The following is an 11,470-nucleotide window of genomic DNA, read 5'->3' on the forward strand; positions in this document are numbered from 1 at the left end:
AAAGGTCATGCCTTATTTAACACTATCTTCTAGGAAATATAAAACCAAAATAGACCCACCTTAGGAAAGCATAAAATTAATCACTAGTTCAAGTTGATCCATCAGTAAATTTTGCTATAAAATTCATCACACTGTGTTATTAATTCAAGAAGCATAAGGGATCAGAGAATACTTAATATACACTGCTTTATTAACTGAAGATTGTATCACAGACTCATATATTAGGAAGCCATACATTCAATAAAAGATATGTACTTATTGTTGATTATAGTATTATACATAATAACCCCAAAGGAATGAATAAATCTTGTGCACATAAAATTAAGCAAAAGCCAGTCACAGAAGATCATGAAAAAGGATCTCTTTAAGTTAAAAAAAAAAAAAAAGGAAGGAAGAAAGAAAAGGCAAAATTAATCAATATTGTCAAAAGTCAGAAGAGCAGTTACCTTTGTAGAGTTGAAATTGGAAAGAAGCACAGGATGAGATGTTGGTAAATATCTTAGGCTTTCCATTGAAACCTCAGAAAGGTCATGCCTTATTTAACACTATCTTCTAGGAAATATAAAACCAAAATAGACCCACCTTAGGAAAGCATAAAATTAATCACTAGTTCAAGTTGATCCATCAGTAAATTTTGCTATAAAATTCATCACACTGTGTTATTAATTCAAGAAGCATAAGGGATCAGAGAATACTTAATATACACTGCTTTATTAACTGAAGATTGTATCACAGACTCATATATTAGGAAGCCATACATTCAATAAAAGATATGTACTTATTGTTGATTATAGTATTATACATAATAACCCCAAAGGAATGAATAAATCTTGTGCACATAAAATTAAGCAAAAGCCAGTCACAGAAGATCACGAAAAAGGATCTCTTTAAGTTAAAAAAAAAAAAAAAAGGAAGGAAGAAAGAAAAGGCAAAATTAATCAATATTGTCAAAAGTCAGAAGAGCAGTTACCTTTGTAGAGTTGAAATTGGAAAGAAGCACAGGATGAGATGCCAACAATGCTGTTTCTTAGTCTAAGTGCTAGTTTATATGGTATGTCCAAGTTGAAAAATTCACAAAGCTGTAATCTGCTCTATACACTTTTCTAAATGTAATTTTATCTTTCATTTGTTTTTTTGTTTTTTTGTTTTAAAGCAATTGCTGTGTTTTGAATGTTTCCTCCAAAAGTCAAGTTGAAATTTACTTGCCAGGTCCTGTCACAGTGGTGCCATGATAAAAGCAATGCTAAAATGTTAGACGTTATATGGAAAATAAGGGTTAGGCTCCCAAGTCGACAAGAATATGCTGGGCATGCCTATGATCCTTACTGGCTTAAAGTCTGAAGGAGGGATTGTGGCAAGAGATCCTTCTGTGGTACTGCTGTACCACAACAGTCTGTCTGTACATTCTAGCCAATACAATAAGGCAAAATAAAACATTAGCTGTAAGAGAAAACGGCCACTATTTTTAGATTATACAACTAGCCATCAAAGTGCATTCCTTGAAAATCCATGAGAGCTAATAAGATAGTCTATAAGGTAATATGCAATATCAACTTTAAATATTAGCAATACTAAACCAGAAAATGTAATGAAAAAAACCTCATCCAAAATATCAATAAAAACTAAAATACCTGGTCCAGCCCCATAGCACAACATATCCTGGTTCAAATCCTGGCCCCAGCAGCTTGAAAAGCACATTGGATATGTATGCATGCGTGCCCAAAATCCCAGCAGGATAGAGAAAAAAGGTTTGTGGGGTGACCACACTTTTTGGGGGGTTGCTTTCTCCTCCTTTCTCTCTGTCTCTGACTATTCTTCTCTCAAGCAAGAATATATGCTCTCTGGCAAAAAAAAAAAAAAAAAAAAGTATCAATATTCTTTTTTTCTTTTTTTGCTATAGGGTATGAACACTTGCTGGAGAGACAGAAAACAAGAAATCACCTCCCACGGGGAATGGCCATACCATAATCCTTTTCTCCCAGGATCTTGGGCATGCATGCAACACACACCTGGTGTGAGTTTTAAGTAGCTGGGTCCGGGATGTGAACCATGGTCTACTACATGGGAATCCAGTGATGTAATCATTATGCCATCTGCTGGTCCCAGTACCAATAATCCTTAAAAAAACTGAGAAACACTTATATTAGGAAAATCACTAGGACCAGCAAGTGGCATAGTGGTTAAGGTACTGGACTCCCACATAGTCATCTTTGGTTCAAGTCCCAGTTCTAGAGGGTTGTTTTCTCACTTCCCTCCCCCCTTCCCTCTCATACATGCCCTATAGCAAATCAAAAATTAATATTAAATAATTCTTTTTAACAAATTTTAACCTAATTTTATTAAAAGACACATAAAGTCAAATATATGCATATAAATACCTTGAAAAATGTCTGAGGCTAGCCATTAGCATGGTGATTAAGGTGGCTGGATCCCATCACAGGGACAGTGTGATTCTAGTTCCAGACCTGATAGTTTCAAAAACACCCTGGGTGCATGTGCATGTCTGTACAAAATACTAAAAGGAGATAAGAAGGGAATGTGGTGTGGCCATTACCTCTTAAGAGCACTTTCTCATTCTCCTTCCCTCATGCTCTCTGTATCTTTCCAGCAAGCACACATGCCCTCTAGCAAAATTAAAAAAAAAAAAAAAAAGGATACATATATAATTGTTGTCAGGGTTTACTTCTATGGAGAAAAGGGGTTTCTGGTCAAGAGGACAGGAGGAGAGAAGGGAGAGGAGTAACTTTCATGGCTTATTCTACATATAACTATATTGTTCAAATCTACAGTGCACATTACTTATTTACTTAATAAAACTAATAGAAGAGCTGATAAAAACTTATAAAGAATTCAATAAAACTGAGCACCTGATTAAAGCAAATTTGAAAAGTGCCTTTGTAACATGGTAGAGCAGAGTAAGTGGGAAAGGTGGTAAAGATCATAAATACTTGCATTTGCTACTTATTTATGAGTAAAAGGACGGTCTGTAAATGGACTGTCTGCAAGCTAAGCATGATGTCTACTTTGATGACTTACTAAGGCCTGAGGATAAAGTATACTATGTAAATAGTTAGGCTCTGAGAGAATTAGCAACATCTAAATTAGTGTACACCTCTGCTTAAATTAGATGACCTTCTATGTCCATGATGACATGGAACAAATTCTTGTTCCCAGAAGTTGAATGCCAGGTTCATAATTCTCCAGTGAAAAATTATTTTAAAAATTAGACATGGATGTCATATTTTTTATAATATGATTAAATTAACAAAGTACTGTGTCCAGTGACCACTGAATTTCAATCTCCAATGTACAATATAACTGAGGAAAAAACATTAATATCTTATATTTACATTTTTATCAAAATTAATGTCCTGCTTAAAGAACTAAATGAAAAGAATTTATCAATCTAAGAGATAAAAGACTGTCAAGAAATATGAGATTAATAACCGGTAATCTTTGTAATTAGCTACAATATTAAATGGGGATGACTCATCTTGCCCCTTCTGAATCCCCATGCCCAATTATGGAGATTTAAACAGTAAACCTTAGGTCAAACCCAAGAGATGGTTTTGTATCTTAAGAAATTTCTAATGTTTACACAAAGATAAACCTTTTACCTTTGAATTCTAACATTTAACGATTCAGATAAGGGCTACCTGATGGCAAAGTGGTAAATCGGCTAGATCCCACATGGCACATTTTGAGTCCTGAACCCAGCAGACTGAAAACCACATCAGGCACATATGCATGTGTACCCAAAATCTGCAGAGAAGAATGAAGGATAAGGGATTGCAGAGTGGCCTCTGGGGGAGGGGGGAGACACTGTCCCTCTCTTGCTGGTGAGAGAACATGTCCCATAGCAAGTTTGATACATAAATAAAAGATTCAGATAATAAAAAATTTAACAGAAAAGCTCCACTTTAGATGAGAAAATAAATGTAAATATAGTTAAAAATATGAATTTAGGGACCAGATAACCCTCTGCAAGGCTGACCCACATGGAAAGGTTCTGGGTTCACATCAGGAGATCTCCCTGAACACTCCAGGCACAAAAGTGTCCCTGATCCTGAGATGGCTAAAGCTGAGTGTGGATCATGGCAAGAAGACCTGGTTGAGGATGCCTGACCATCTGACTCTTGGTCTCACCCTGTTACTCATGAAGGAAAGAATTTTTTAAAAACATGAATCTAAAAATCTAAAAGTAAAGATCAAACACATTTACCTTCAAATCGCACATGTGAACAAAAGAGGCTTTTTAAAACTGATTTTTAAAAATACTATAAATAGGGACCAGCAGTTAGCATAATGGCTATGTCGCTGGACTCCCACTTAGTCAGCTGCGGTTCGAGTCCTGGACCCGGCGGCTTAAACTCACGCTGGGCACGTGTGCATGCGTACCCAAGATCCCGAGAGGAGAATTGAGGAGAAGGGACTGCGGCATGGCCATCCCCCCTGAGGGGTGATTTCTCGCTTTCTATCTCTCTGTCTGTCTCTGTTTGTCTGGCAAGTGTACGCACCCTATAGCATAAACCTCTAAAAAAAAATACTATAGATAGATAACAATGAAATATATTTGGTATGTTTTTAAAAAAACAAAAAACATATTCAGTCATGAAGTCCACTTTTATAATGGCAACCTTCCTTTTGGCCACCACTGGAAAACATATGGGAAAGTATTTAAGACTTTAAGGTTCTGTCAGAAAATTACCATAGTAACTTTGTAAAATTACCTTTTCCATTTACCACTGCCTCTATTGCTCAAGAAGATGTATCCTACAAATCTCAACAGTGGTTGTATTTGCCAGGTCTCTTATGCTACACACTTCTAACTCTTCTGTAATATTCCTACATCATCAGGCCTAAGTGTCTGTTAAGTCCTTAGATAGATATTGGTGGATTGTAGCCTGAGGTAATCTATCAGAGGAAGTGAATGTAGTTAAGTCTCAAATTCCCTATATCAGGAAACTTCGTGGCTTTGGAAACAAATATATTTTAGGTATAGAATGGACAGTCATTTCTCTTTCAACAAACCCTAAAATCATTCCTTAGCGAAAGTCACATTAAAATATTAATGTTCTCTTTTTCCCATTAAATAAAGTAATCCTCTCTATAAAAAGTAAAACGACAATCTTCATGGACATATCTAGTCAACTTTTAAAAATGTTTTTCACATTTTTTTTTTTTGGAAAGGTTTTTGCTATAGGGCGCGTGCACTCGCCAGACAGACAGAGAGAGACAGAGAGACAGAAAGTGAGAAATCACCCCCCAGGGGGGATGGCCACACCACAATCCCTTCTTCTCCATTCTCCTCTTGGGATCTTGGGCACATACACACACGTGCCCGGCGTTGAGTTTTAAGCCACCAGGTCTGGGATGCAAACCACAGTCGACTATATGGGAGTCCAGCAACATAGCCATTATACTAACTGCTGGTTCCAATGTTTTTCACTTTTTTTGAGAGAGAGATTTTTGCTATAGAGCACATGTGCTGGCCACAGAGATAGAAAGAGAGAAATTGCCTCCCACCCACCATGGGGAATGGCCATGCTGCAATCCCTGCCCCCCTCCCCCTCTTCTCTCAGGATTTTGGGCACACACGTACACACACCCAGCATGAGTTTTAAGCTGCCGGATCTGGTACTTGAACCACAGTCGACTACACGGGAGTACAACAATGTAACCATTACACAATCTGCTGGTCCCTGTTTTTCACTTATTAATGTTAGAATATAATATAAAATGAAATGTAATCAGGCTGAAATATAAACAAATTAAAATAAATCTGCTAATTTATCTTGGATATTGGTTTATTTCTTTTTTTAAAAAAAATTTTATTTAATTTTATTTACTCATTCATTTATTTTAATTTGACCAGAGAGAGACACACACAGAGAGAGGGAAAGTGAGAAAGCAAGTTGCCAAGTCCAGGACTTAAACTGTGGTCAGTCGTGTGTCACCTTAATCACCATGCCACCTGCTGTTTCCAGGTTTTTTTTTTTTTTTTTTAAACATTTTTTTCTTCATTGCTAGAGGGAGCACATGCTTGCCAGAAAGAAAGAGAAGGCATCTCCCAATGTGGTATGGTCAAATAGCAATCCTTCTTCTTCATTACTCCATCCTGTCAGGTTTTGCACCTGGTTTGTTTTTCAAGCCTCTAGGAGTGGACTCAAACTGCAGTGGGCTATGTGGGATCTGGCTCCCAATGTACACAGCTTAACCACCATACTAGGTCAGCCTTTTCTTTCTTTTTATTTTTTGTTTAAAGAATTATTTTTTATTTAACTTTATTATCATTATTCTTTTCCAGTTTGATCAGAGAGAGAGAGAGGGAAAGTGAGAAAGCAAGCCACTGGTCCAGGACTTGAACCATGGTTGGGAGTCCAGAGCCTTTAACTACCATGCCACCTGCTGTCCCCCCAGCCTTATTTCTTATTTAAATAATGAACTTTAAAGGAGATGATCATAAGAAACCTTTAGCTTACAATTCTAATCATTTATAAAATGGTTTAAAATACTTCACGAAAATGGCCCTGCTTTGATAATGTGTCCTGAATATCACTGCTTGGCAGACTGAGGTCACATGTGAGGCCCAGGTTCTATTCCTGGTCCACCCTATAAAGTCTGGTGTGGTAACCAGCCCTAACTACTTGGGAGGCTGAGACAGGAGGATTAAGTGAGACCCACTCTGAAATCTCTCTCTCTCTCTCTCTCTCTCTCTCTCTCTATCACACACACACACACACACACACATATAATGCAAAACAGCAAAATGTACAAAGAAATTCAGAATTATATCCAAGCAATAATGAATATATTATCTTTTTTTGACTATTAAAATTATTTTTTAAGAGACATTTTTGCTATAGGGTTAGTGTGCTTGCCAGAGAGACACAGAAAGATAGGAAATGAGAAATCACCCAGCAGGAGGGATGGCCATCCCACAATCCCTTCTTCATTCTCCTCTCAGGATTTTGGGCATGCATACACACGCAACTAGAGTGAGTTTTAAGCCACTGGATCAACTATGTGGGAGTCCAGTAATGTAATCATTACACCATCTGCTGGTCCCGAATTCCTTTTCAATTTTTTTAAAGAACTATTTATTTAATTTTATTCATTCTTATTGTTATTCTAATTCACCAGAGTAAGACAGAGAGAGAGGGAAGTGAGAAAGCAAGCTGCCAAGTCTGAGATGGGAACGAGGTTGGCCATGTGGGAGTCCAGTGCCCCAACCACCACACAACCTGCTGGCCCCATGTGTCATTAAAATTCTGAAGATGGGGACCAGCAGGTGGCATGGTGGCTAAGGACGCTGGACTCCCACATGTGGTCAATCCTGGTTTAAGTCCTAGACCTGGCGTCTTGGTTTCTCACTTGCTATCTCTCTCTCTCTCTTTGACTCTGTCCCTCTCTGGTCAAATTAAAATAAAGAAATAAACAAAGTTAAATAAAATAATTCTTAAAAAAAATTTTGAAAGATGACAAAATATAAAACAAATTCAAGCATCAGTAAATATGGGAAATAAAGTCTGTTCTAATCAAATAAACTGTTTAAACCATAGTTTTTTTCTTTTGTATTTTTCACACTAGTGATTATTTGTTAACATCACAACAAAGAGAAGTAACAAGTTACTTTTAATACTCAAGATTCAAAACAGTGCCTCAGACAAATCAGTTGTAGACAGGGTCTTATCATTTCAGAAATACTTTTTACTTGGAAAAAAACTATATTTTAAAAAGAACTCTGTCTCCCAACCAGGTAGTACATCTCGTTTTCGATCAGCATGTAATAAAAGCAGTATTTCCATATTCATGCATAATAGTTCAGTTACAGTTTGCTCCTAGGGATGTAAGATATTAATCAATCACTATTTCAAAATTTAATTGTGTTTAGTTTATTTCTAGACAATGCTCTAATAATGACTGTGTGAACCTTTATGAAGGCATAGCAGAATGCAACTTATTAAAACAACCACTAATAGGGTAAAGGACAAGTACCCCAAAATATAATACCTTGGCATTTGAGAAAACAGAACCGAGAAGGTCTTTTTGACCTTCTCCTGCACTTTCCCCACGAAGTAAGCCATAACAGAATTTTGTGACCTTCCTCTGAAGTAGGTCATAAGACTCTCATTCTAGAGGTGTCCACCCTAGAACCAAGGGAAGGAATGCCCTTATCTCTGAAGACACAGGAACATAGACAAGAATCTGAATAAGCCAGTCCTTGCTAAGTTTCCCCCGGTTTATTACCATTAAATCATACTCCCTTTATCCAACCAGACTCATGCATGATTGTTCACTCTTCATCAAACTTATACAACTGCAGAAGTTTCTTTGGGTCATAATTTCTGAACACTCCTGAGTCACATAAAACTTACATTAAATGGGGGCCAGTAGATGGCATAGTGGTTATGTCACTAGACTCTTTTGTGGCCAATGACAGTTTGAGTCCTGGAGCCGTTAGCCTGAAAATCACACCAGGCATGTGTACGTGTGTGTCTAAGATACCAGGAGGAGAACAGAGGAGAAAAGACTGTGGTGTGGCCATCTGCCCTGGGCGGGGGGTGGGGTGGGGTGGGGTGTGGGGGTGATTTCTCACTTTCTGTCTCTCCAGCAAGTGCACGAGCCCTATGGTATAATTCTCTTTTTAAAAACATTACATTAAATGAACTTACATGCTATTCTTGTGTTTAGCTTTTGTTATAAGTGCCTCAGCCACAAACCTTGTGATATATATGAAGTAACTATGTTATTTTTTTGGTCCAAGCAATAGGGGGCTCCTGTGTGAGGCTCAGTGATTATTAGAGGCCAAGATTCATTTCCTGGACCAACCTAAACAGGATGGTGTCTGTAATCCTACCTGACTGAAGCTGGGGCAGGAAGATTACCACATAGCAAAAACTGTTAAAAATCTCTCTCTCTCTCTCTCCTCCCCTTCCCCTCTTCTCTCTCTCATTTAAAACGTTTTTTCTCTTCAACTTCACTCAAACTTATATTCTAATATAAGGTTTCTATACCAAAACAACTTTGAGTATACAAATACTCAAACAATAACAACTGGGTGTTGCTGGAAATGCACTACCAGTCTGGGGTATAGCTCTCATGTGACTCAATCACTGGTATAATGAAGATTTTCCTTATAAATTTCTTCAGTTTTTAGAAGCATGTGATTTTTGGGGTCGGCAGGTGGCATGGTGGTTGAGGGCACTGGACTCCCATATGGGCAACCACAGCTCGAGTCCTGGACCTGGTGGCTTGGTTTCCCATCTCCCCTCTTTCTCTCTCTGTCGCTCACTCTGTCCCTCTCTGGTCAAATTAAAAAGTAAGTAACTAAGTAAATAAATAAAGTTAAATAAAAAATTTCTTAAAAAAAAAGTATGTGATTTATAAAAAGGACACCATAAATTACATGAAACAAAAAAATCTAAAGGATACCAAAAAAAAACTTAAAAAACTACATCTAATTTGCCTAATAAAATCTAACTCCATTTAAACTGCAACATGGCAAAATTTTAACAAAAATCCTCTCAGGCACATAAACTGGAAAAAAATGTTAAATATTGCTATGGCTTGAGTATGGTTTATCCCCTAAAATTCATGTGTTGGGAGCTTGATCCCCAGTGTAATGTTGCTGAGAGATTATGAAATCTTTAAGAAGTAGGGTCTAGTGGACAATATTTGGATCATGGGTTTACCAACCCTATTAATGTTGTTTTGTGGGAGTAAGTACTCAATCTGGTGGAAAGGGATTAGTTCCCATGAGAGTAGATTTTTATAAAAGAAAGAACAGTTCACAGGGTCAATCTCAGGTCTCTCACTCTGCACACACTGCTGACTTTCCTTCTTTAGTCAACAATGTTGTGACAGAGGACAAGAGGGCAGCCAAAGGCCAGCCCCATGCTCTTAGATTTTCCAGCCACCAGAATCGTAAGCCAAATAAACCTTTATCTCGGGTATTTTTGTTTAGTAACAAAATAATGCACTAGGATAAACATACTTCTCTAAAACAAGACAATTACTGACATCACTGATGCTATAAGTATTCCAATGTATTATAAAAAGTTATTAGTCATAAGATCTTAGAAACTTACAAATTTTCCTCAACTTAGCTAATTTCTAAACTTACCTAGTTCTTATCCACCTTTACAAACAAAATATTGGGTCATCGGAAAAAGTCATGAAGCATTTTTGCATAGAAAAACATAGAAAAATACATCATGACTTTTCTGATGATCCCAATATATATTAAAAAGTTTAAATTTAAAAACAATTTAAAGTTCACGAAATTAATCATCATCATTCACATAGTATCTTAGACTAATATATACTCAGGTATACAGCTTGCATACCATGCTAACAGTCCTCATAGTGTCAGTCATTTTTGCCTGATAAAGAGTACTTAGAAAAAGATTTTTATATATATATATATAGCCAGAGGGTGTACTCACTAGAGAGACAGAGAGAGAGAAAGTGAGAAAGAACCTCCTTCTCATCCCACCATGAGGAATGGACATGCCACAATTCTTTCTCCTTCATTTCTTCCTCCTTTTGGGATTTTGGACACATGCACACACATCCAGCATTTTTCAAGCTACCAGGTCTGGGACTCGAACTATATGGTTGGTTGGTTGACCAGGTGGGATCCAGGTGCATTAACTACCAAGCCACAGGTGGCTAAAAAAGATTGTTTTGATTGTTTATTATGCTGAGTTACACTTGTATGAGTACAAGTATACATGTACATATATAAAGAAATATATACATCTCTGTCTTTAAGAACAGTGATACCTAGCAGTATAGTGATACCTAGCAGTCTCAAGCAAATTCCTACGTTCCTAAGTTACGATGAGATTACATACTGATAAACCCATCCTAAGTTGAAAATACATTTAACGTACCTAAACCTAGTAAACGTCATAGCTTTACCTAGCCTACCATGAACATGCTCAGAGTACTTACATTAACCCATGGTTGGGTAAAATCATCTAACACATACACACAAAACTATTTTATAATAAAGCGTTGAGTATGTCATGTAATTTAATGAACAGTGTACTGAGAGTAAAAAACAACATGGTTATATGGGTACTCATATAGTTTCACTTCACTGAATGTTAACACTTTTACATCTTAGTTAAGTGGAAAAACTGTAACTCGAACCACTGTGAAGTTGGGGGCTATCTGTACTATCATGAGCATAATACCATACACAAGTTTGGAAATTAATATATATGAGAAAAACCTTCACAGAAAAAGAGAATTGAACATAATATTCATGTTAAACTAAAGTACTCACGTTGATGCCCAACCCATCAAAGGATTTTCCCATCGCTCCCTGGTATCAAACTCCATCTTCCATTTCTTCGTGTTATTTACTCCAGACTGCATGTTATTGCGAGCAGGAACAAAGATCCTTACTTTTCTAGTTTTGATATGCTCTTCTGGAACACCAGTTAATGTAGTGATATCC

The 11,470-nt window shown here is 37.0% G+C and overlaps 1 protein-coding gene across 1 annotated transcript in view; it reads right to left on the reverse strand.

Moving 5' to 3' along the window:
- Positions 1-11,470, reverse strand: part of NDUFS4 (NADH:ubiquinone oxidoreductase subunit S4) — a 128,107-nt gene that overhangs the window by 32,570 nt on the left and 84,067 nt on the right. The window contains exon 3 of the mRNA XM_006149018.3: positions 11,297-11,470. Coding sequence (XP_006149080.1) covers positions 11,297-11,470 — 174 coding nt within the window. The remainder of the gene's footprint in view (positions 1-11,296) is intronic.

This window comes from Tupaia chinensis, unplaced genomic scaffold, assembly GCF_000334495.1.
Source record: "Tupaia chinensis unplaced genomic scaffold, TupChi_1.0 Scaffold000251_1, whole genome shotgun sequence".
NCBI lineage: Eukaryota > Metazoa > Chordata > Mammalia > Scandentia > Tupaiidae > Tupaia > Tupaia belangeri.